The following is a 26,033-nucleotide window of genomic DNA, read 5'->3' on the forward strand; positions in this document are numbered from 1 at the left end:
CGCTGGGATCTCAGGCGGCCGAAAGGATGGCCTCCTGCCGCCCACGCTTGATAGCTGCCAGCAAAGTTAGAAAAGCAGTTTGTGGAGCTTTTCCCAAGGATAATTCATTATGATTCTGTCACCCTCCTGCAAAACCCACTCGCGCCTCTCTACTCTCATCCTGACCCTTCTTGAAGTGGTGATTCAAGTACAGACTGAGAGGTAATAATAATGGCTAACATTTTGGGGGCACCAAAAATGCCCAGAGCTGTTCTCAACGCCTTAAAGAACTTTAAGAAACCTGCCACACGACTAGGAAGTGGAGGAGCTGCGGTTTCACGCAGGTCATTTGACTTAGGAGCCGCAGCGTTCAACCACGTCTGACTACCTCCATTATCCAGTGGTCCATTTTCTCTTTCACTCATCCGAGCATTTTATCAGACATTACCTTATATGATGATTAAGTTTTAAATATATCTATGTATCATCTCTCCAGGATTATTGCAGATGTTTTGAGCACGGGACCATCCTTTTGGCATCCACCAAGTAGCTATTGTACCACCTTGCATATATAAATATAAAATCCATACTGGTTCAATGGAATGGAGTGAGTTGTAAGTGGTCTCCAATTTATTGATATATTGGTTGAGCTTGGAAAATTCTTTTTGAACTTAGAATGTATTTTTCCAAAGAAAATATACTATAAATGACTTTCTTTTTTTCTTTCTAGAGACAGAGTCTCCCTCTGTCACCCAGGCTGGAGCGTAATAGTGCGATCACAGCTCACTGCAACCTCGAACTCCTGGGCTGAAGCAATCCTCCAGCCTAGCCTCCTGATTAGCTAGGACTACAGGTGTATGACACCATGGCCAGCTATTTTTTTTTTTTTTTAATAAATTACTTTCTAAGGTATCTATACTTATTCAGTCCTGTGTTTCTGTTAGGACCATCTTCTATTACAAAATCTACTAGGAAATCTAGAGGCCTCCAAGGACCTGGCTGGGCTTCAACTCTGGCTGAATTTAGATGAGTAAACCAGACTGAAGGACCTTGCCCAGGGCCTGCTTCAGCTGCCAGCTACCCACACTTGCCAAGAGAAAGGAAAGTGTCTTGGTCACCTCCTGAGGGACTGCCTCTGCCATCAGAAAACCATACCAACCCCTGGCACCAGCAGAGCTGGGCTGCATCTGACTACTGTTAGCAGCTCTCTTCAGAAGAAGGAGATCCACCTGTCTGGATCACAGTGTCCTCATTCATGGAATAAAGGCTCTGGAATAAGGTAGGACTGTCCTATGGTTGGGTCATCTGTGGAGGTGTCAGTCAGTGGATAAGTAGGTTATTGCCTAGGGTATGGTTGTATTCCTAATGTTTGTATTGGCATGTTTTAACATAAGCAGAACTGAACTTCAAAAAGGAAAGAAAGAAATCTCAAACTGTGTGCACTTTGGGGCGTCCAGGGACCACACCCTAAGACCTATTGGTAAATTATATATGTGTGTTCCCTGAGCCTTGGGGGTGTTAAAAATTAGGGCAAAATCCCAGGTATCAGGAAAAGATATATCGAAGCCTGCAGATGATGAGAGGGTTGCAGAAACTATACAGTGGGTAGGAGCTATGGTGAGATACAATGTGGTTTCCAAATGGCCAAAGTAAGAGATCCTTATTTTAATGAGGATCCCTTACTTTTTCCATGTTGGGTTCCTAAATTCCTCATTTAGGAACCCACCATATAAAACACACATATAACATATGCAAAGGGTATTTTATTATCTTCTTGTATAAGTCAAAATTAGTATAAAATTAGGCATTGATGCTCTTTTGATGAACCTGAATCTGTTCAGTGGGGCTCACTATTAGCCTCAGGATTCCAGTTTGCTTTTGTATGTTGTTTTCATTGTACAGTGTCAAGGAAATTCTGATTCGTATAACTAAGCAGTCATTTGTTACTCGTACAAGTCTACATTCAGCATTTCTCAGGCCAATGTGCAGTTACAACCTTATTAATCAATGACACACTTAAGCAAAGTTCAGGTATATGCAGAGCTGGCAGGAGAGACTGAATACTGAGGTCTGCATTCAATCAAGATAACCTAGAGCAGATTAGCTCATTATGAATGTTCTTTGTGATAAAACTTGAGTAGAAACACATTTGGATATGCATGTGTTTGTTATAGCTTAAAATATACTAAATATAAAACAAATAAAAGTTTATATCCCCAATCATAAGACACACAGACACCATGAGCTTCCTGATGTGATCTCCTGAAAAAGACATGTATCACTTACCTTCTAAAAATACATAAATGGAATCTACTCATGAAGAAACATCAAACAAACTCACATTAAGGGGCATCCTACAAAACAGTTGACCTGCACTTTTCAAAAATATCAATGGTGTGAAAGACAAAGAGGCCGAGGCACATCACAATTAAAGGCAATGTGTGATTCTGGACTTGATCTCTAACCAGGAAAATATAAAGAGCATTATTGGGATAACTGATGAAATTCAAATATAGACTCGATGTTAGATAGTAGGATAGTATCAATGTTAGTTTTTCTAAACTTGATCATTTTACTGGGATTCTGCAAGATAATGTCCTTGTTTCTATCAAATACCTGCTAAAGCATTTAGGAGTAAAATGATATGTCAAACGGTTTGGCAAGAATAATAAAAATAATAATTAGGAGATGAGGAGGAGGAGGAAGGAGGGTGTAAATATATATTGGTAGACAGATTATAAATAATTAAAACAAATGATGCAAAATACTAACAACAGGTAAAGTAGTTAAAAATATATGGGACTTTTGAGGGGATTTTCTCTTGTACTATTCTTGCAACTTTTCTGTAAGTTTGAAATTAGTTTGAAATTTAAACTTAAAAATTAAATAGCAATCTAAAACTGTTCTAATATAAAAATTTTTACTTTAAAAATATTAAAAAACACTTAAGAATAAAAGTCACCTCAGAATTTTGCAAACTTTCTAGAATTGAAGAACTAGCAGATATTTTTGAAAACCCTGGTCCAGGGTACCTCTTAGCTCTGTTTGGCATAGATGTGCTAGGAGATTATAAACACTGAACAGGTCATTCTAAAAACAAAAATAATAATTAGATGTTTACCTTAGTTGTCAAATATATCCACATGCCCCAGAGAAGGTGCATCCTGTTCTCAGCCTGAAATTCTCCTCCCTGCTGCCCTACCCCTCACTCCTATGACCTAGCCAACTTCCACTCATCCTTCCGCTCTCAGTCTCAACATCACTTCCTCCAAGAAGGCTTTCATAATTTCCTAAATCAGAATTGGCTGTTCCTCCTCTTTGCCTCCGACAGCTTCCTGGAAGTGCTGCCTCCATTACAGCACTAAATGCCCTTGAGCCTATTGTCCATCTCTCTCACTCATTTGTAAGGGCCGTGAGGGCTGGAAGCTATCTGTTCTCTTTTGTGATGTAAATGTAACTCAGGCACCTCGTAGCATAGTACCTAAGGAGTGAAGTGTTTATTAATAAACACTTGCTTTATAAATGAATATGAAATGGTCTGTGAACTTATGGGTCATAAAATGTGAGACTGGGGGCTAGGCATGGTGGCTCATGCTGGAGGCGGAGGTGTGTGGATCACAAAGTCAGGAGATGGAGACCATCCAGGCCAACATGGTAAAACCCCGTTTCTACTAAAATAATAATAATAATAGCTGGGCGTGGTGGCACATGCCTGTAGTACCAGCTACTTGGGAGGCTGAGGCAGGAGAATTGCTTGAAACCAGGAGGTAGAGTTTGCAGTGAGCTGAGATCGTGCCACTGCACTCCTGCCTGGGCCACAGAGCGAGACTCCCTCTCAAAAAAAAAAAAAAAAAAAGGTGAGATTGTAAATCCACCCCCCTTGGTAGATTTTCTGCATTGCAAATTAGTCATTGTACAATATTAACCTCAGTCTCATCTCCTGCCCCGGAAGCAGATCTCAGGGCTGTGTTTATTTCTCCCTTGGGGTCAGGCCTGCGCACCGTGTGTTCCCACTGAAAAAAAGCTGCTGTTCCAGAAATGCTTCTGTAATGACTAGTGGCTGCAGAGTCTACTCTTGGTGATCCACAAAAATCAACTCTGAATTTTCCACTGCAAATATTTATTCCCATTCTACTTTCCCAGGATGTTTCTGGGCTGCGCTGCTCTCCCTCCCTTTACCAGGGGCTCTGCATCCAAGGAAGACAACTCTTTCAGTTGGCAAGACAAAAACAGGATGGCTAGGAAAACAACAACAACAGCAACAACAGTTACACAGCATATTCAAAGGGCATTTTATAAATTTATTTTATAATCCCAAATTATCACAGAGCAGAAGTAGAAAGGCAAATATATGTTGCCAGATAACTTCATTATGAACTTACAGCCATATAGAAATGATTTGGAACTCTGCCTTCGAAAATATCCAAAACATACCTCCTCCTCTTTACTGCATGAGCCTGGATTTGAACTAAGAATGTTACATCAGAGTTAGCATATGTACTTTCCGTGGTTTCTGAAGTCTAAACATTCTTTAAGTATAAAGATACCTGACAGTTGCCTCTCTGATATCATTGATGACTTTTACCCACCCGTAGAGTCCCCTCTCTCCCCCAACCCCCAACTTGACCCTCTAGACATCTTACAGGACAAAGGAAAGAGAGTTTTCATGAAGGAATTACTGCCCTAAACCATCCTGAAAGTCCAAAAAGTGATTTTTAAACTTCATCTTCTCAGCTGTAGCTCTTAAAGACAGAAGACTAGTCAGCCGATTCCTAAAGATTTGGCTTTGAGTTCTAGAGACTTCTTTTCCCCATTGTTCCTGTGGTCCAGCTGTGCTTACTTGTGATGATGTTGAGGTGGGGACAGGAGTGACTGTGATACTACAGACAGCTCCTTTTAACTAATCAAGCTAAGCATGGAGAGAGTTGGGAGATGTTAGCTGAAGAGCGAAGGAGATAGAGGAGAAAAAGAAGGAAGGAGCTGCCACTACAAGGGTCTCAGGCAGCAAGAGGACAGTAGCAAGACACTGCTTCTCATTTTAGGTTTCATCATCCTTTAATAAAAACTTGTGGACTTTCTGCCCGGCATGGTGGCTCATGCCTGTAATCCCAGCACTTTAGGAGGCTGAGGTGGGTGGGTCAGGAGTTCAAGACCAGCCTGGCCAACATGATGAAACCCCATATCTTAAAAATACAAAAATTAGTTGGGTGTGGTGGCATGTGCTTGTGATCCCAGCTACTTGGGAGGCTGAGGCAGAATTGCTTGAACCTGGGAGGCGGAGGTTGCAGTGAGCCAAGATTATGCAACTGCATTACAGCCTGGGTGACAGAGTGAGACCCTGTCTCAAAACAAACAAACAAACAAACAAACAAACAAAACTTGTGGACTTTCTCTCCTGAGACAAATGTATTAAGCACATACACAGAACAGTTTGCACATGGGCCACCTCTTCTCCTCCATACCTGAAAGTACCTTTCTTCTATGGGCCTCAAGTTAAGGACTCCTGAGCTAAGGGAAGGATCACACCACATTTCCTGATTATTATGGAATGGAGAAGAATTATAGCAAGCCATTACTGTCAGTATCCTGTGAGTCACCAGACAGGGACTGTCCCAGTAATTCATCCCCCTGTGTGGGCAGGCAATCCACAGATTAAGGCCACAGGAAAGACAGAATCCAAGGGTGGAGGCGGACAATGTGGAGCTGCCTCCAGAATTATTCCTGCTTGCCATGACGTAGTTTCTGAGTATAAACATTTAAAGGGAATGCATCTTCTTTACTAACTACAGAAGTGCTTATCATACTGGGTGGGGTTGGCTGTTCAGGCACATTCCTAAATGCTCTAGGCCAGGGGCTGTGCTCAATTCATCCTTATATCTACAACCCTCAAGCTGTGTTTGGGACCCAATAGGTATTTCTAGAGTGGAGTAGGTGAATTAATTAGCAAGTTAATTAGTAAATGGATGTGTGTAGATGTATTGTTTATTTTAAGGGCCATATGGCCTTTCCTTAAGCCCCAAACCAGATAATCACTAAATCTGAAGCTAAATCACTGAAAGCAGTCTTAGAGCTAGAAAGTTTGAGACTGTGATAGGAACCCGTGAGACATATCACAATCTATTCATGGATTGATGGTGCCTTAAGGCAGGATGTCTCACTCTTTAAAGTACTTAATAATCACTTGGGGATCTTGTCAACATGCAGAATTTGATTTAGTAGGTCTGGGTCCTGAAGTTCCACTCTTCTAATAAGCTCCCAAGTGATGCTGATGCCGCTGGTTATGAGACCACACTTTAGGGAGCAAGGTTCTAAGGATTAGAATGTTGTTACTTAAACATCATGTTTAAATCTGATGATATCTGTAAAGGAGGATATGTTTGGTCATATCAAACACTTTCCTTTACAGATGAACAAACCAAGTCCCAGGAAGAGTGGCTGACTAACTAAATCAAAGTGGTAGAGCTGAGACTAGAACTCAAAATATCTGGTTTGGGTCATGTAATGGGTAGTTTCCACTGCCCAGCATGGACGTTCAATTAAGAGATTGTGCCAGGAGGCTGAAGCAGGAGAATCGCTTGAACCAGAGAGGCGGAGGTTCCTGGGTGAGCCAAGATGGGGCCACTGCACTCCAGCCTGGGTGACAGAGCGAGACTCTGTCTCAAAAGAGAGAGAGAGAAAGAGAGAGAGCGAGAGAGAGCACTTTGTGAGATGAAGTTCAGAAGGTAAGGTAAGAAGAAGTGAGGGAGAGCAGCACCCTAGATCTTCTCTGGGTAACCCCAGAACTTCTGTTCCTTTCCCATTTCTAAATATTGGGATGATGTGTTCCTTTTCTCTGTCCCCTTTTTCTCCTAAAAGCTTACAGAGGAAAAAAAAAAAGCTTAGAGTAGAGGTTAAAGAGGAGATACTGTTGCAATTGGAAGAAAACTATTCCAATTCCAAGTACTTCGCTACTTTGTCAGGTGGAGGGAAGAAAGGAATTGGAATGGTTTTCTTCCAAACCCAACAGTATCTAGTAACTAGTACAAGATACTATAATAGTAACTAGTACTAGATACTACAATTACTACTACAATATCTAATACCTGGTACTGATTAGTACTAGTTTCATCTAGCATTCGTACTCGATCAGTATCTGCAGAATTGGCATTCCAGGAAGAATGCAACATCATATTTATCGTAATGGATAATCTGCTCCACACCAAACTGTCTTCCTCCTGCCATTTACCCAGAGTTTCTCAGTTTCTCAGCTGGTAAGGTGCAGCAGTACCCATCTCCTAGGGTTAAGATCCTGAAATAAAATGCACAGTGTGACCCTCTGACTTTTTCCAATCAACTGGATTAATTCTTCAGAATATCTAGAGGTATAAATAGTATGAGCCTTGCTTATATCCAAATCTGACAACCTGAACCCTGAAGAAATTATATAGGGGAAAAGCTTCAATTATTTAAAAATAGAGGCCGGGTATGGTGGCTCATGCCTGCAATCCCAGCACTTTGGGAGGTGGAGGAGGGTGGATCACTTGAGCGCAGACTTTGAAACCAACCTGATCAACATGGTGAAATCCCATCTCCAAAAAAAATACAGAAATTAGCTTGGTGTGGTGATGCATGCCTGTAGTCCCAGCTACTCAGGGGGCTGAGGCAGGAGGATTTCTTGAGCCCAGGGAGGTGGAGGCTGTAGTGAGCTGTGATTGTGCTGCTGCACTTCAGCCTGGGAAACAGAGTGAGACCCTGTCTCAAAAAATATATAAATAAATAAATAATTAAAAATAAACAAAATCTAGGAGATCCCAAAAGTCATGTAACCAAATATCCCATCCAATGCCTGCATCCCCTCTGTAATGTGCCACAATGTCTGCGCCTACCCGGGACATTTGCCTCATTAGGCTTCCCTCATGCCCTGAAGATATCGCTACATAAACACAGCTCACTCACTCTTAGTCCTGAACTACTGCCCAGACTCGCTCCATGCCCTGTATGCCAACCAGCTCCCAACTGTCCCATCTTATTGTTACTCATTATCCCTATTTATGAGATTGGTTTGTCCTTTGGAGCTGATATGCTGCCAAGGTAGGATGAGCTTGAAGTGAATTGTAATTAAATTGGGGGTCCAAGGTCAGGGCCAGGTAGAAAGGAGCGCCCTACTTTGCTCAAGTTGACCTGTCTTTAGAGTTTCTGTCCATAAATCCCAACTCTTATTTTCACTGATCTTTTTGAGGTCCGGCTTCTCAATGTCTCAGACTGACTTTGCTTATCCCCTCACAATGTCACTTTCTCTTAGTGTTCTTATCCCTTCCAAGTCTCTGTTAGTCCTCCTGAACTGAATAGGATTTGGTTCAGAGTAGCATCCTCTCTATACTCAGGAGGCAGTGGTAGCACAGTGGTATCCAGACTTCAGGTGCCTGCACCAGAGGCTCAGAGATCTGAATTGTAATAAGCAGCCCAGGAGGTTCTGCTGCAGGTGGGCAGAAGGCCTGACTTGGAGAAATATTGAGGGGACTTTTGGTGTCAGATACACTGAAGTTCAAATCCTAGGTCTGTTTGACCTTGAACAAACTAGTTCAACTGCATAAGCCTCACTTTCCCCATCTTTAATAAAGTTGATAAAAAGCCATCTCCAAGTGTGAAGTGAGGTGATATCTATAAAGTGCTTCCTATAATTTAAGGCGGGCAGTAAGCACTCAGTAAATACAAGCTAGCATTGCTATTAGTGCAATTGCTTCTTTTATCTTCATAATAGATAATTATTAGAAGCAGATAATTTATGGCATGTCCTTTTTAGCAGACTGAGATTCCTAATTGACACCCGTGAGTCTCTCATCAACCTGTGATTTTCCCCTGTGTGACTTTTATGATTCCTGTTGGTGATTGATTATCATTTACATGGATAGTCCTGGTCCTAGCAGTTAGTAGGGAATCAAAATTTCCTCTGCGTGTGTGTGTGTGTGTGTGTGTGTGTGTGTGTGTGTGTGTGTATTTAGAATATGAGACAGAGTCTAGCTCTGTCAGACTGGAGTGCAGTGGTGCGATCACAGCTCACTGCAGCCTCAAACTCCTGGGCTCAAATAACTCTCCTACCTTAGCTTCCTGAGTAGCTAGGACTACAGGCATGTGCCACCATGCCTGGCTTATTTATTTTATTTTATTTTGTCTTATTTTTTAAATCTTTTTAGAGACAGGGTCTCCTATGTTGCTCAGGCTGGTCTCAAACTCTTGGACTCAACCAATCCTCCTGCCTTGGCCTCCCAAAATGCTGGGATTACAGGCATAAGCCACTGCACCTGGCCCTTCCTGAATATATTTGAATGAGTGAGTGCCATCTGGCCAGGCCCTCTGTGCTACACCCTCACTGTAACATAATATTTCTTCTTCCTCCCATTCCCCAAATGCTCTCCAGCATCCTCCTGACATATAGCCCTGGTTTACATCCCTCCTGGCAGAACTCTTCCCATTTCCCTGTTCCACGTGAAGAGTGCCATCCATGGAGCCTTGATTGTTACCTGCCAATTTGTATTTACTTATTTGCGTTAAAACTTCTGATTCGCTCTGTGTTAAAGTGTGACTTGAATTTGTTTAAAATAATGAGAAAAAAAAAACAACAAAAACAAAACAAAACAACCTTCTGATTCACTCTATCATACATGCTCTGTGTATATATGGCATTTTATTTTTTTTATTTTGTTTTGACACACAGTCTTACTCTGTCACCCGGGCTGGAGTGTAGTGGTGCAATCCTGGCTCACTGCACCCTCCACCTCCCAGGTTCAAGTGATCCTCCTGTCTCAGCCTCCCAAGTAGCTGGGATTACAGGCGACTGTCACCACGTCCAGCTAATTTTTGTATTTTTAGTAGAGACAGGGTTTCACCATGTTGGCCAAGCTGATCTCAAACTCCAGACCTCAAGTGATCCACCTGCCTTGGCTTTCTTAAATGCTGGGATTACAGGCATGAGCCACTGCCCACGGTCATAGATGGCATTTTATTTTGTTTGTTTGTTTGTTTGAGATGCAGTCTTGCTCTGTTGCCAGGCTGCAGTGCAGTGGCACAGTCTCAGCTCACTGCAATCTCCACTTACCGGATTCAAGTGATTCTCCTGCCTCAGCCTCTGGAGTAGCTGAGACTGCAGGCGCATGCCACCACGCCCAGCTAATTTTTGTATTTTTAGTAGAGACGGAGTTTCACCAGTGTTGGCCAGGATGGTCTCAATCTCTTGACCTCGTGATCTGCCTGCCTCGTCCTCCCAAAGTGCTGGGATTAAAGGTGTGAGCCACCATGCCCAGCCTATATGGCATTCTAGAATAGAGGGTTAAGAGATGAGACTGGTGATTTGAGAGTAAGAGTTGGGGGTGGGGTGGAGGGATGGTTTTGACAACCAGGCAACAAGGAAATTACTTTTTCCTTTCATCCTTGTTCCTTTCCAGTACATAGAGGTATTCCATTTAGTTTTCGTTGTTGTTGTTGTTAACTCAGGTGCTATTCAGATTTTTTTTCAGGATTTTAAATTCAGGACTTTGCAGTTATCAAAAAAATAATTCAGAAGAATTCAACCTACACTATCAATAAGTTACATTTGAAATTCTCCAGCAATGAAATGATACGTGTAGCAATTATGTAGAGCACATGTGTAACTACAAGGATTGTGGGGCTGTGTTCAGTTTTGGAAGGAAGTAGAATGTGAGTCAGAAGCAAAGACTCCAGGGCTGGCTCTGCCACTCAGGCACTGTATATGATCCTGTGCAAGTCACTTAAGACCTCTGAACCTCAGTGTCCTCTGTTAAGTGGAGTAATGCTAATATCTTACCTCACAGCACTGATAATTAAATGGGATAAAGAATGTTAGTGTGGCATCTGGAAAACAGTTAGGGCTCGTGAGTTGACAGTACTATTATTATCTGTCAGTTTCTTCCACCAAGGCTTTCATGCAACTTATAACTAGTGGTAGGGGAAAGAGTGTCTGTTCTGATCTGGTTCTTCTCTCCTTTGACACCCTGGTTCTCTGGTGTCCTCTTATCTGTTTGTTCATGTCAGACTGGTCACTTCCTTGTAGCTGAGCTAATATACTAATTGCAGGAAGTTCATGGCCTAGCTACAGTTTCTCAAAGTTCAGTCTTGTAGATACAATGACTTTCTGGCCTTTCTGTTCATGCTGCACTCACGTTCCTAATTGCTGTTGCATAACCAGGTATATGCCTGCCTTTCAGAGGATGGGTTTCTCTCCTGATGCAAATACAAATGCACAAGGTGTAAGTGCATTGTCTATGAATAGATGCCTCCTCCACTCCAGCCCAAATCTTGTGTAGCTGTTTCAGGAAAGCTTCATAGATCAATAAATTCTATATCTGGCTGGTCATTAGATTCACCTGGCGTGCTTTAGAAAAATATATCTTCCAGGTTTCACTCCCAGTCTTTTGAATATAAATCTTAGCAACTAAGATTCACGTAATAAAAACACCTTGAGTTAGGTACAATAAAGGAATAACTTCTGAAATGACTGTTGCCTGGTAAATTAATGTCTATTGCATCAAAATAGCCTCTCTCTCTCTCTCTTTTAGAGCCTACACCTAATCTCTCTCTCTCTTTTTTTTGAAACAGAGTCTTACTCTGATCACCCAGGATGGAGTGCAGTGGCATGATCCTGGCTCACTGCAGCCTTCATCTCCTGGGCTCAGGTGATCATCCCACCTCAGGCTCCCAAGTAGCTGGGACCACAGGCATGTACCATCATGCCCGATATATATATATATATACATATATATATATATATATATTTTTTTTTTCGTAGAGACATGGTTTCACCATGTTGCCCAGGCTGGTCTCAAACTCCTGGGCTCAAGCGATCCTCCCACCTCGGCCTCCCAGAGTGCTGGGATTACAGGTGTGAGCCACCATGCTGGCCTACACCTAGTACCTATTAAGGATTCTGAGAGCCTTCATCTTTTGCAGGTGTGATCACTACTTTAACTAGGAAAGGGTACCTTCCAGCCCTCCCTATAAAACCTTTTCGGAGTACACACTTGCCTACAGCCACTGCTGTGAGCTAGTAGCATAAGGATTGAGCTTTCAACATGGACTTCATTTGCTTAAATGACCTGACATTCCCTAAGAACAAGACTGAACTTTATTTCCCAGTCAAAAAGAAGTATGAGTGGGCCAACTCAGCCACCGGAAAGAAGAGGAGGTGGAGAAACAAGAGGAGGAAGGAAGCCTATTTTAGTTACATGGGGAAAATCCTAAAGCAAGTGAGTTGGTGCATTTTTTGTGGAAGCTTAGAATGGCCAAAAGAGGTACCATGTTAGCAGCCCTGGGTATGATCTTGACTTGAAGTTACTGTGATACAGGAGTCCTTCTTCACACATTGTGTTCCTGAAAAGTTATGTGCCAACAGCTTTTCTAAATTGGATCTGCTAATGGCTGCTGTCTTCTCTCACTTTCTTTCTGCTGGCAGCAACTCTGAACACCTGAGATCTTAAAGTCTCTCTTTCTCTCTCTCTCTCTCTTTCATATCTGTTGACAGGCAATCTGTAAATCTGTAAACTGATTCTTTTATCTTTCTTGTTTTTTTTTTTTTTTTTGAGATGGGGTCTTGCTTTGTTACCCAGACTAGAGTGCAGTGTATCAATCATAGCTCACTGCAGCCTCCAACTCCTGGGCTCAAATGATTCTCCCACCTCAACCTCCCGAGTAGATGAGACTGTAAGCCCATGCCACCATGTCTAATTAATTTTCATTTTTTTTCTGTTGGTTTTAGTCTTATACATATATATACACATATATACACACACATATATACACACACACACATACATATCTATATATCTATTTATCTATATCTGTATAAAAGACAGGGTCTTACTACATTGCCCAGACTGGTCTTGAACTCCTAGGCTCAAGCAATCCTATGTTGGCCTCCCAAAGTGTTGGAATTACGAGCATGAGGCACTGTGCCTGGCCTAAACTGATTTTTTTTTTTTTTGAGATGAAGTCTTGCACTGTCGCCTGGGCTGGAGTGTAGTGGCGTGATCCTGGCTCACTGCAACCTCCGCCTCCTGGGTTCAAGTGATTCTCCTGAATCAGCCTCCCAAGTAGCTGAGATTACAGGTGTCTGCCACCACGCCCAGCTAATTTTTTTGTATTTTTAGTAGGGACAGGGTTTCACCATGCTGGCCAGGCAGGCTGGTTTCAAACTCCTCATGATTCACCCGCCTTGGCCTCCCAAAGTGCTGGGATTACAGGTGTGAGCCACCACTCCCACCCCTAAACTGATTCTAAAATGCCCTCTCCTTTTCTTGTAGAGGGGGGATTCACCACCTAGTCTGTTCTGTAACTTTGAAGAATGGCGTAGATCAGGTTTTTGTCAAATGATGCTCTGTATTTCTAATATTTCTTAGGAGGGGTAGGCAAACTTGTTCGTTCCTCCTGCTCACCCAACCTCACCCCATGGCATACAAAATTGGTAGAAAGTCTTACCCCTCAAAAGCTGGGAGATTCAAAAGATGTAAGGAGATTTTATGAAAGATGTACTAGGGCTTGTCTTTGGATTGTATGCCTTCATGACAAGGAAGTTAAGTGTGAGTGTCCCTGTGTGTCATAGCAAAGCTCCCATATTCCAGCAATATTATCTAGAATCTGTTGCTTTATCCTGGGATAAGAAGGGGAAAATGAGATTAAGGAAAGATGGAAGTGGAGAGAAGGTGCGTGATATATAGTGAGGATATACAGAGCAGAGCTTCTCAATCGTAGCCCCGTTGACATTTTGGGGCTGGTTAACCCTTTGCTGTGGGGTTCTGTGCATTGTAGGATGTTAAGCAACCTCTATGGCCCCCACCTGCTAGATGCCAGTTGCATCCTTCCTCCCAGTTGTGACAACTAAAAATGTTCAGGCATTGATGAATGTCCTCTGGAGGGTAAGATTACCCCCAGTGGAGAACCCCGACTCTGAGCCTGCATTTGGCTGGTAGGGCCCTCTGTGGGAGAGCTTGCATTAACTAGTCCTTTGGGCATTCCCTGGACATTCCCCTCTAATTAGTCTTTCCTTGGCTTGTTCTTAACTATGTGGGCCTGGCAGGCCACCTTGTATCTCCCAAGGCTTGAGTCTGTGACTGGGGTCACTGTCTCAGGGCACTGTAAGGATAAAACAAGATATTGGTTGGATAAATGTATTGAGTGTCTAAGTGGTGTAAGTGCAAGCCTTGTTTGCTGTGGGAACTCAGATGAAAATGATGCAGTCTCTATTTTAAGGGGACTCACAATCCTGCAATGGGAGAGAGTGTTGAGGAGGAAGTATTTCTACATTATTAGAACCAGGAAAAACTTTTTGAATCTCACCTCAAGCGTCTTCCTCCCCTCCCTCTCCTTACCCTTCTCCCCCTCCTGCTTCTCCTGCCTCTCCCTTCTTCCCTTCTGTCTCTGTCTCTCTGTGTGTCTGTGTGTCTCTCTCTCTGTCTCTCTGTCTCTTTCTCTGTATCTGTGTCTCTGTGTGTCTCTGTCTCTCTCTGACACACACACACACACACACACACACACACACAGCAACAAGAAGCTGAGACCAGTGTGAGATATAACTTGCTCAATATGTCTCATGTCCAGGCAGAGCTAGGATTAGAGCCTTGGGTAAATGATTCTCAGAACAGCTTCTTTTTACTAATCTGGCTCTCTCTAACTAACTTAAGACAAGGACACTAATGACATAGCCGAATGTGATCCAGGGCCTGAGAACAGAGAGTGCCACCGTCCTCAGCTAGAGGAGGAAATTAGTAAGTGTGTGTGTAACACAGATAAGGGAGCTGGCACTTGGGGAGGAGGCTTACAGGATGGATAGGATCTGAAGAGTGCAGTTGGGTGTCAGCATGGTAGGTAGAAGTGACAGATGAACAGTGGTGTGGTGGCTGGAAAACACAGGGACACATCTGAGGAAGAACAAGTTTTCCAGCCTGGCTGAAGACAACAAGGAAGTAGTAGGAAGGAAGAGAAGCTGAAGATTGAGAAATGTTAAAGCAAAATGCTTTCTTAATCTGAAACATAAAGTGGGAAAGCACATTCTAAACTGTTTTCCAGCTTCAGCAGGTGTTGGGTGTTAACTCCACTTCTGTTAGGAAAAACCAAGTCACAAAAGTTGAAGTGACTGGAATTAGTCTGTGTTATCCAATCAATGGTTATCTTTCTCACCAGATCCAAATTCCCCTTCCTCTCTTCTTCCTCATCCTGAGAAACTGCTGATAGGTACTGTGAACCCTGAAAATCTGAGACAGGTCTCAGTTAGCTTAGAAAGTTTATTTTGTCAGGGTTGAGGATGTATGTCTGTGACACAGTCTCAGGAGGTTCTGCTGACATGTGTCCATGGTGGTAGGGGCACAGTGTGGTTTTATACACTTTAGGGAGACATGAGACATCAATCAGTATGTGTAAGATGTACACTGGTTCAGTCTGGAAAGCTGGGACAGAGGGGGCTTCCAGGTCATACGTAGATAAGAGACAAGTGGTTGTATTCTATGGAGTTTCTGATTAGCCTCTCCAAGTGAGGCAATCAGATATGCATTTATCTCAGTGAGTAGAGGGGTGACTTTGAATAGAATGGAAAGCAGGTTTGTCCTAAGCAGTTCCCAGTTTGACTTTTCCCTTTACTGATTTTGGGGGTCCCAATACTTCTTTCCTTTTACATTCCCACCCTTTTCTTTTTAAAAATCTTTTGGAGAAAGCATTTTAGGAGAAAATGAGTCTGGTCTCAGGTTTCATCTGATCTCTCATGGGTAGGATGGTTTATTTTTAGACAGGTAGGTCTTGAGTTATTAGGAATGTTCATTTTTAGTAGGTTGTCAAGTCTCATGTCCTATCAAGATTAAATAGGGGGAGGAAGAACAATCTTGGAAAATTGGTATAGACCATATTACTCTGAAGTCCATACATTAGAAGGCAGGGTATGAAAGTGGCTTATGTACATAAATAGGTTGTTGTTATTTTCGGCTGAAGTTTAAGTTGTCTAGTTTCAGTTCATAGGCTTTATGGAAGCACAGCTTAGTTTTCAGTGACTCTAAATTGGGAAAGATGAGGGGAAAAGAAAAAATTGAAAACATTTTGAAGACTTTAAGCCAAGAAAAATTAGAATTTGGTCTAAACTCTAGAAAGTAATAAAAATTAAAAACATTAGGTAAGACTAGAATCTAATAACAGGTATACTATAGTTTTTGAAACATTTTCCTCGTTCCAGTTTCCTATTTCCTATTTTATTAAAGACAAATCATAGTAGAACTGATTTGTTTTATCATACTTGGCCTGATTATTTGTATATAGCATAGTAAGAATAGTTTTTTTTACATAGGCTTTTAAATTGGTTTTGATGGAACTTTGTTCCATAGAAAGAATCTCAGACAAGACTTTTTTAAAGCCAAGCCCAGTCACAAATTTGTACCATCAAATACCTATGAGTTGAGTGAATTCTTCTCCTTTTGAGATTCCAAGATAAACTTAGGGCTCCTGGGCCTGTCAGAAAGTGACATCCTTTACTTATCATAGGTCAGCCTGGCTGAAGACCTGTATAGGGACTGTGTCAACAAGATATGAAGCCAGTTATTCCAAGAGGCTTTTATTGGCTCCGTAAATCAAGTGTGATTCTTTAAAGGAAAACACACCATTCCAGCCAGTCTTGGTAAAATAATCAGTTTCTCTAATTGTGTCCTGTTATAAATGAAAACAGATTCTTACTCTATTTATGTAAATAACTTTTCATAAGTTAAGAATACTCATAGTTTTCAAATTCTAGAGAAATCAGGTGGAGAGAAATATGTCTTAAAGTTTGTTCATAGGCATATGCTAAATTGTTAAAAGTTGTCAATAGCTCAAAAGAAAAGGCTTCTTGACTATGAAGAAACAAAAGAAAGGACCAGCAATGTTTTAAGCAAAAAGTCAAAAAAATCGTTTAAGTCTGCTATTAGGTCAGTCCATTCTAGTTCTGTTTGATATTCATGAACATTTCCATTTTCCATGAGTCTTAAATGTTTTTCTTCTATTCTGATGTCACAGTCTCCAAAGTTATCAGAAATTTGTATTCAAGAGTATCTGTTAGAGTTTTATATTTATAAAGCCACCTTCTAAAGAGGACCAAAACAAGGCAATTGTCCGTGGGTGACAAAGTTTTAGGTCAGTCATAGTTAAAGAGGATACAGTTGACAAGGAAATTAGTTACTTCTGTGGCACACAATAATTTAACATAACAATTATAATTATTAATAATGTATACTAAGTCATACCTGAATTAAAGGAATTTCTCATAATTTTGAAACACATGTCAATAGCATATTTATGTAAATACAGCCCAAGAAAACCAAACACCATTTTATATTTGACTTTTTTCCTGTATACTTTTTATATCAAATAAGTCAGACTAGGACTTTTGGGAAACCTAATATCTTAAAGGAGTAATCTTTGGACTCTAGGGAACCTAATAGCTTAAAGGATTAATTAGGTCAAAAAAAGACATAATTTGTAATTTGATTTTGGAAATTTTGTCAAATATCAAATGTTTAAAACACCTGATATTGGCTGGGTGTGGCGGCTTATGCCTGTAATCCCAGCACTTTGGGAGGCTGAGGTGGGCAGATCACGAGGTCAGGAGTTTGAGACTAGTCTGGCCAACATAGTGAAAACTCGTCTCTACTAAAAATACCCACCCCCCCAAAAAAGTTACCTGGCTGTGGTGGTGTGCGCTTGTAACCTCAGCTACTTGGGAGGCTGAGGCAGGAATTGCATGAACCTGGGAGGCGGAGGTTGCCATGAACTGAGATCGCACCATTGCACTTTAGCCTGGGCAACAGTAACAGTATGAGACTCCATCTCAAAAACAAAACAAAACAAAACAAAACAACAAAAAACACTTGATATCACAGGTTATTGTAAAACAAGTAATTCATTTGATCAAAGTGATAACTCAAGGATTTCAAAAAAAGGCAAAAACTTTCATTCTTTGAGAAGGGAGACTTAATTTTCCAAACAGTCCTAATAAACAGTATGAAGCCAATTAAATTTGTTTTTCAAAATTTTAGCTGGACTTGGTGACTCATGCCTGTAATCCCAGCACTTTGGGAGGCAGAGGCAGGTAGATCACCTGAGGTCAGGAGTTGAGACCAGCTTGGCCAACGTGGTGAAACCCTGCTCTACCAAAAATACAAAAATTAGTTGGGTGTGGTGGTGTGCGCCTGTAGTCTCAGCTACTTGGGAGGCTGAGGCAGGAGGATTGCTTGAACCCAAGAGATGGAGGTTGCAGTGAGCCAATATCATGCCACTGTACTCCAGCCTGGCTGACAGAGAGAGACTGTGTCAAAAATTTATTTTGTAAAAATATTGACCATAAGATATAACTTCCATAAGCCTTTTATAACCTTTATTTAGGAGTTGGCTAATGTTTCAAAAAAAAACCTTGTTAATCTAACATAGTGGCTCATGTGTTGCTCTTGTATCAGTGTGTCTTTGATATTAATTATTAATTTATAGGGAAATAGAATTTATTTTATCTCTCAAAATCAGTCCTTACAATCTCACATATCCACCTCTTCTGTGATAGTCCCTGGGCCTTGAGGAGTTGAGTAATTTTAATTTCTGGCTCTGTGTCTCAGGAATGTAGTTAATTTTAATTGGCATCTTCTATTGGGCCTGAAGATGAGGCTCTAATTGTTGTCAGTGTTTAAGATTTAGCAGGACTTGGTGACCTTTTTAGACCCAGGAGTCAAAGTCCTGTAACTCAATGTCACAAGTACTTCAAAAGTACACACAGAAAAATATATGGATGTAATAACCTTAATTACAATATTTTTATCTCAGTTTTTTTCCCTAGGCAAACCAAAACTTAATAATAATGGCAATGGAATTGTTTCAGTAAAATGTAAAATCTATGAGACAAGTTACCAAACAGTAAAAGAAAAGGCCTTCTATAACTGTACAGAATATTATATTGGAAGAAAACATTTCCTTTAGACCTTCAAGAAAATATTGTTAGTGTTGGTTCACATAAACAGAACTCAAGGAAAAATGATTTATAAGCTGAAAATGAGTTGAAGGAGAGCATTACCATTTTGTGCCCTTTAAAAGGAGAAAGAAAACCAAAAATGGCGAGATGCAATAAAAGTTGAACTTTTTTTTTTTTGGAGACACAGTCTTGCTCTGTCGCCAGGAGCCAGGCTGGAGTGCAGTGGCGCAATCTCAGCTCACTGCAATTTCCACCTCCTGAATTCAAGCAATTCTCCTGCCTCAGCCTCCCGAGTAGCTGGGACTACAGGCGCGCGCCACCACGCCCAGCTAATTTTTGTATTTTTTAGTAGAGATGGGGTTTCACCATGTTGGCCAGGATGGCCTCCATCTCTTGACCTTGTGATCCACCCGCCTTGGCCTCCCAAAGTGCTGGGATTACAGGCGTGAGCCACTGCGCCCGGCCACTTTTTTTCTTTCTTTTTTTGAGACAGTCTCGCTCTGTTGCCAGGTGCCAGGCTGGAGTGCAGTGACGCGATCTCGGCTCACTGCAACCTCCACCTCCTGGGTTCAAGCAATTCTCCTGCCTCAGCGTCCCGAGTAGCTGGGACTACAGGCACGCGCCACCACGCCCAGCTAATTTTTGTATTTTTTAGTAGAGACGGGGTTTCACCATGTTGGCCAGGATGGTTTTGATCTCTTGACCCCATGATCTGCCTGCCTCGGCCTCCCAAAGTGCTGGGATTACAGGCGTGAGCCACTGCACCCAGCCGAAAGTTGAATTTTTTTTTGAGTAAGTTGAATAATTTATTAAGAGTAAATCAATCCCTTAAGAAAATTTCATTGTTCTAACCAATTATTTAGTGTATGTTTTTTTTTTTAACATCAAGCCCAATTTCTAGAAAGATCATTATACTTTCTCTTTAACTAATAGACAACTTTATGATATATAACTTTTCTAAAAAAATAAATTTTCTTATTGTGACTTGCACAGACTGTTCATGACATCTTTGGACTTTCTTTTGTCCTGAACGTCCCTCTTTTTTAAACAACCGTCATTTTACTTTAGGACTAAATCTACCAAACAAGACTCTCTCATATAAAATTATTTCTCTTTAAGCTTTCTTACCAAAAAACCTCTTTATTTTTATAGCTTTCTTTATATCTTTCTTATTTCTTGGTTCCTATTATCTTGTTTTTTACATAACCTTTAAACAGGTTTTGAATTAGACAAAAGTCACTTACCTAGATAATTTATGAAAACTGTGACAGTCATCATTTAAAGTTATGGAACCAACATTGTAAAATTATAACTGAGACAGTGAAAAAGATCTGACTTAACTGACTCTATCTTGTTTTTAACCTCCAAGTTGTCCTTGTTCATTCTGGGGTATAGGCTGAATTAACTTGGGAGGAACTTATAGTTTAGCTTTGAAACAAAGATGATAACTGTCTCTTCCCAAAACAAACCTTATTGCCTGTGGACTAGACCGTCTAAAGTCACAAGATTAGAGTTATGGTAAGCTTACTAAATTCAAGATGTAGTTATTTTTATTAAACTAATATCAATATTTTATTAAAGATTACACAAGTAAAGATCATTCTGTTTTGGGCTGTTTGTAGTTTTGTAACCCCTATACCAAATTTTGACACCTTATAGTATTTGGCAGGGATAAGAATGAAATTATTTGATTAATAAATACAAACAAGAAGGTATATTTGCAATTATTAAGACATTTCTGATATTACTTTACCAATAATATTAAAATTAATTTATTAAAGATTTTACTTAAGTTATGTGAACTTGAAAGAGCATTTGACCAGTCTTCTTTTTTTTCCTGATAAACTATTTGATTCAAGTGTTTTAATTTTATTAAGCCAATTAGAGTTCTTTTATATTTTCAGTAGTGAAATATTATACAACACATAAATACATATTTATAATATGCATGCCAGTAGAAGTACATATTATCGATTCATAAAAATCTTTTTTTCCTATCTTAGACTTTCAAATTCTTGACAACCTGTTTTATTAGGCAGTTGCCAGTTAAATAGTCTTAAGTTTGTATATTAAAGGAAACAACTTGGGTGAAAATCTAATAGCAAAATTTACATCATAAGTTATGGGTAGAAAAAGTCTGTGTTAGAGGGAAATTAAAATGGATTTGTTATTTAAACATAAAATTATAGAAATTATAAAGTCCTTTTAAATACACACACACACGATACACACACACACACACACACACACAGATCCTATGGTTTTACTTCAGAACTTTAGCCATGAGATAAATACAAATTCACCAGTTTGCAAAAAGAACATGTTGTATCTAGACAGTGGTTTTTATCTGAAGAGAAAAATGACAGCAGATTTAAAGCGGGCAGAAAAGAAAAGCAGAGAAAAAGAACTTAGGAGCTCTATAGTTTGCAGGTTGACCTTAAGGCTCTTTTTCTTTAATATAAATGTGTACAAAGACCATATTCCATTTTACATAAACTCTGGCAAGTAGAGGTGTTATAAAACCTATGGAGTGTTCAAAAGGGTGTCATTCTCCTGGTTTTCTCCTTCTTCTTAGATTATTTGTTTCTCACCTTTTGTCTGAAAAGGAGGAACTGAGCTGTGGCCTAGGTTTTTTGTGTGGTGGGTTGACGTGTGCTGCTTGTGGGGAGGATTCCACAGTGTGTCACCACTGAGTCATTTCCACCCTTTTACATGTCTCAGTTTCTCTCTCCAGAGGTCTGACTTCTGAGGGGGTTCAAAATGCCAGGCGATCACTCTTTATATGTGTTTCTTGACTGTCTTTTTTTTTTTTTAATTAATTTTTGTTGGAGATTTCCCTGTGGGGCTGTTGTACATCATGGGAGTCAACCCCTCAGACACTCCCATGAGGTTCCCAGTGGAACTGAGAAAACTGAGTCTCTCATTTATCTATGAAAACAACAATTCAGTTCTTCATGTCAATGTACACAGACAAGCCAAATTGAGATTAATTTTGGGAGACAAAGTTATAGAGAAGACCCCTTGGAATGTATCTCCAAATTAGAATTAGGATATTCAAACAACTTCCTAGGAAAGAAAGAAAGAAAGAAAGGAAGGAAGGAAGGAAGGAAGGAAGGAAAGAAAGAAAAAAGAAACAACAACCAAAGGCATTTCCTGTAAACTGTATTCAGCCACTCCTACTTTGTAGCTCTCATCTGCCATTACACACATCAAGGTCAAATCCTCTCACAGTACAAGGTAACCCTCAAAGCCAAAGAGGTCATGTCATGTAATACAGAAAAATAGACCTTTAGATCTAAGAAAAATCTGCCTATGACTCTTGAAACTCGACAAAGAAAACAGAACACCCTAAAAGGCGTGACTGGCACCTTTTTTCCAGACTCTTTTAAGGGGTTCAAGTCATTAGAAGCCTTCTCTGGATTTTTTGGTGCTGTAGATGGCAAAAGGGGAAGGAGGTATAGGGTGCATGAAAAGTAAACCAAAGAACTTTTTAAGACAGAGAGTAAGCACAGAAACTAAAAGTGTGGGTTTTTTTTTTTTTTTTAAACTCTTGTAGTTGTGAGGAATTTTAGTCAAATTAGAGAGGTTTTGTCACCCATAATTTGGAATTCTCACTTGGATTTGACCAAGTCAGGTAAAGCCGGTCAAATCTGATGGGAGAAAGTGAGGCACAACAACAACAACAAAAACCCAACAATATGCTTTTTCACAACGGGTTTGCCGCCAGAACATAGGTGTCGTGAAAACTACTGCTAAAAGCCAAAATGGGAAAGGAAAAGACTCATATCAACATTGTCGTCATTGGACACGTAGATTTGGGCAAGTCCACCACTGCTGGCCATCTAATTTACAAATGCGGTGGCATCAACAAAAGAACCATTGAAAAATTTGAAAAGGAGGCTGCTGAGATGGGAAAGGGCTCCTTCAAGTATGCCTGGGTCTTGGATAAACTGAAAGCTGAGCGTGAACATGGTATCACCATTGATATCTCCTTGTGGAAATTCGAGACCAGCAAGTACTACGTGACTATCATTGATGCCCCAGGACACAGAGACTTCATCAAAAACATGGTTACAGGGACATCTCAGGCTGATTGTGCTGTCCTGATTGTTGCTGCTGGTATTGGTGAATTTGAAGCTGGTATCTCCAAGAATGGGCAGACCCGAGAGCATATCCTCCTGGCTTACATACTAGGTGTGAAACAACTAATTGTTGGTGTTAACAAAATGGATTCCACTGAGCCACCATACAGCCAGAAGAGATATGAGGAAATCGTTAAGGAAGTCAGCACTTACATTAAGAAAATTGGCTACAACCCTGACAGTAGCATTTGTGCCAATTTCTGGTTGGAATGGTGACAACATGCTGGAGCCAAGTGCTAACATGTCTTTGTTCAAGGGTTGGAAAGTCACCATAAGGATGGCAGTGCCAGTGGGACCATGCTGCTTGAGGCTTTGGACTGCATCCTACCACCAACTTGTCCAACTGATAAGCTCTTGCACCTGCCTCTGCAGGATGTCTATAAAATTGGTGGTATTGGTACTGTTCCTGTTGGCCGAGTGGAGACTGGTGTTCTCAAACCTGGTATGGTGGTCACCTTTGCTCCAGTCAACGTTAGAACTGAAGTGAAATCTGTTGAAATGCACCATGAAGCTTTGAGTGAAGCTCTTCCTGGGGACAATGTGGGCTTCAATGTCAAGAATGTGTCTGTCAAGGATGTTCGTCGTGGCAACGTTGCTGGTGACAGCAAGAATGACCCACCAATGGAAGCAGTGAAGCTGGCTTCACTGCTCAGGTGATTATCCTGAACCATCCAGGCCAAATCAGTGCTGGCTATGCCCCTGTACTGGATTGCCACACAGCTCACATTGCATGCAAGTTCGCTGAGCTGAAGGAAAAAATTGATCGCCGTTCTGGTAAAAAACTGGAAGATGGCCCTAAATTCTTGAAGTCTGGTGATGCTGCCATCATTGATATGGTTCCTGGCAAGCCCATGTGTGTTGAGAGCTTCTCAGACTATCCACCTCTCGGTCGCTTTGCTGTTCATGATATGAGACAGACAGTTGCCGTGGGTGTCATCAAAGCAGTGGACAAGAAGGCTGCTGGAGCTGACAAGGTCACCAAGTCTGCCCAGAAAGCTCAGAAGGCTAAATGAATATTATCCCTAATACCTGCCACCTCAGTCTTAATCAGTGGTGGAGGAAGAACAGTCTCAGAACTGTTTGTTTCAATTGGCCATTTTAGTAGTAAAAGACTGGTTAATGATAACAATGCATCGTAAAACCTTCAGAAGGAAAGGAGAATGTTTTGTGGACCACTTTGGTTTTCTTTTTTTCATGTGGCAGTTTTAAGTTATTAGTTTTTAAAATCAGTACTTTTTAATGGAACAACTTGACCAAAAATTTGTCACAGAATTTTGAGACCCATTAAAAAAGTTTAATGAGAAAACAAAACAAAACAAAAACCCCAACAATATGATCACTGAGTGTTCTAATAGTAAGAAAAAATTAAGACCAGCTGGTTGTTAAACTTTAGCCAGGACAAAATCCCAATTTAGTTATTTACCTAGGGATGGGTCTGAGGCTGAAGACTGCTTTCTACCAGCCTAGAAACAGGAAAAAAAGGCCTCAAACTCATCTTACCTGCTGGGAGTGAGCTCAAACTCCATAAAGGAGTTTCCTGCCTTCCATCATCCTGGAAACAGGAAATCTTCCCTTCCTTGTTGGAAGCAAGTAAAACGCCAAAAAAAAAAAAAAGGTGTGTCGGGGGCGGAGTGGGGAGTTGCACAGCAAAGTAAACTTTACTTCTTGACTAAATTTGGGGAGATCAGGGATTCTCTAGAGGGGGTACTCCCAGATTTCAGTAAATTGTTTTATTGGTTTGAGCCATAAAGTTAGCTCATGCTGGTACCAAGTACCGACAGGAGATTTGTCAAAGGTCAGGGGCATAATCATAAAGGTCAGAATCCCTTTATGTTTACCAAAATGTGAACCCCCAAAATCTGAGATGGGTCTCAGTTAATTTTTTGTATGTGTGGGTTTTTTTTGTGTGTGTTTTTGTCAGTTAATTTAGAAAGTCTATTTTGTCAAGGTTGAGGACGTGCATCCGTGATACAGTCTCAGGAGGTTGTGATGACATATGCCCAAGGTGGTAGAGGCACAGTGTGTTTTTACATATTATAGGGAGACATAAGACATCAATCAATATGTGTAAGATGCACATTGGTTCAGTCTGGAAAGATGGGGCAACTTGAGGCAAAGGCAGGACAACTCAAAGTGGGGAGGAGGCTCCCAGGTCATAGGTAGGTAAGAGACAAATGGTCGTATTCTATTGAGTTTCTGATTAGCTTCTCCAAAAGAGGCAATCAGATATGTATGTATCTCAGTAGAAAGGTGACTTTGAATAGAATGGGAGTCAGGTTTGTCCTAAGCAGTTCCCAGTTTGACTTTTCCCTTTAGTGTAGTGATTTTGGGGTCCCAAGATTTATTTGCCTTTTACAGTACAATAGCCTGTTTCATCAAATGCCTGTTGTTGTCCCTTTAGGTGGTTTATGGGTTTTTAAAAAATCATCATTCAACTTGAAGGTCACTTATGTTCCACTTGTACATAAATTCATAGAAACCATGAGTACTGGGTGTTGGGTCAGACCACAACTGTTCACTGTGGGAAGCCTTTACTTCTGTCTCACCTCTGTGCCCTTTCTCCCTTAGACCCACCCTGACTTCAGCGGGCGCTCCTGGGTCTTGTATGCACTAGGTGCTCTGAATACTGGGCAACTGGAATGGATTAGCCTGGAGGCATTTAGACTGTCCTTCTACAACCACAGAAGAGCCATCACTGGCAGAGAGATCCTTGGCGCAGTTAAGCAGAGATCCTTTCAGAAGAGCTTTTGAATAAATGAAGTTGTTCTGAATGACCTTGTTAAAATGACTGCATTTGTCGGAAAATTGGATGTGTTTGTTAGAAGGCTGGCTCGGAAGACAAGGTGTCTGAGAAGCTATCGTGCTGCATGAGGAGTTTCACTGCTGCACATCTAGTCTCTGGGGCCTGTGTTTTTGACTTACTTCATGAAAATAATAAAGGCATTTTCTCTTGTGCA

At 41.0% G+C, this 26,033-nt stretch overlaps 1 protein-coding gene and 1 pseudogene across 2 annotated transcripts; both read left to right on the forward strand.

Annotated features, from left to right (window-relative positions):
- Nucleotides 1-515: 515 nt before the first annotated feature.
- On the forward strand, nt 516-26,033 carry LOC135270981 (histone H2A.N). 2 transcript variants are annotated; one of them, XR_010339142.1, is made up of 3 exons: nt 516-593; nt 710-1,258; nt 25,645-25,671. XR_010339142.1 is itself a non-coding variant. In XM_064367694.1 (2 exons), exons 1-2 carry the CDS (start codon nt 12,045-12,047, stop codon nt 25,825-25,827), a joined length of 357 nt encoding a protein of 118 aa, XP_064223764.1. In that variant the 3' UTR covers nt 25,828-26,033. The 2 variants fall into 2 exon arrangements, 1 of the variants encoding a protein (XP_064223764.1); XM_064367694.1 differs by lacking the exons at nt 516-593; nt 710-1,258 and adding an exon at nt 12,045-12,218 and having other exon boundaries at nt 25,645-26,033.
- Nucleotides 22,633-24,184, forward strand: LOC105715059 (elongation factor 1-alpha 1-like; annotated as a pseudogene).

This window comes from Aotus nancymaae, unplaced genomic scaffold, assembly GCF_030222135.1.
Source record: "Aotus nancymaae isolate 86718 unplaced genomic scaffold, 86718_ANA_hifiasm-v0.15.2.pri h1tg000072l, whole genome shotgun sequence".
In the NCBI taxonomy this organism is placed as follows: Eukaryota; Metazoa; Chordata; class Mammalia; order Primates; family Aotidae; genus Aotus; species Aotus nancymaae.

What these genes read in the sequence shown, in the direction of transcription:
- LOC135270981 (XM_064367694.1), top strand. Translation starts at nt 12,045, where the DNA reads ATGGACTTCATTTGCTTAAATGACCTGACATTCCCTAAGAACAAGACT. An exon ending in TGGGGAAAATCCTAAAGCAA is followed by an intron (nt 12,219 to 25,644) that starts GTGAGTTGGTGC and finishes TTTCTCCCTTAG; the next exon opens with ACCCACCCTGACTTCAGCGG.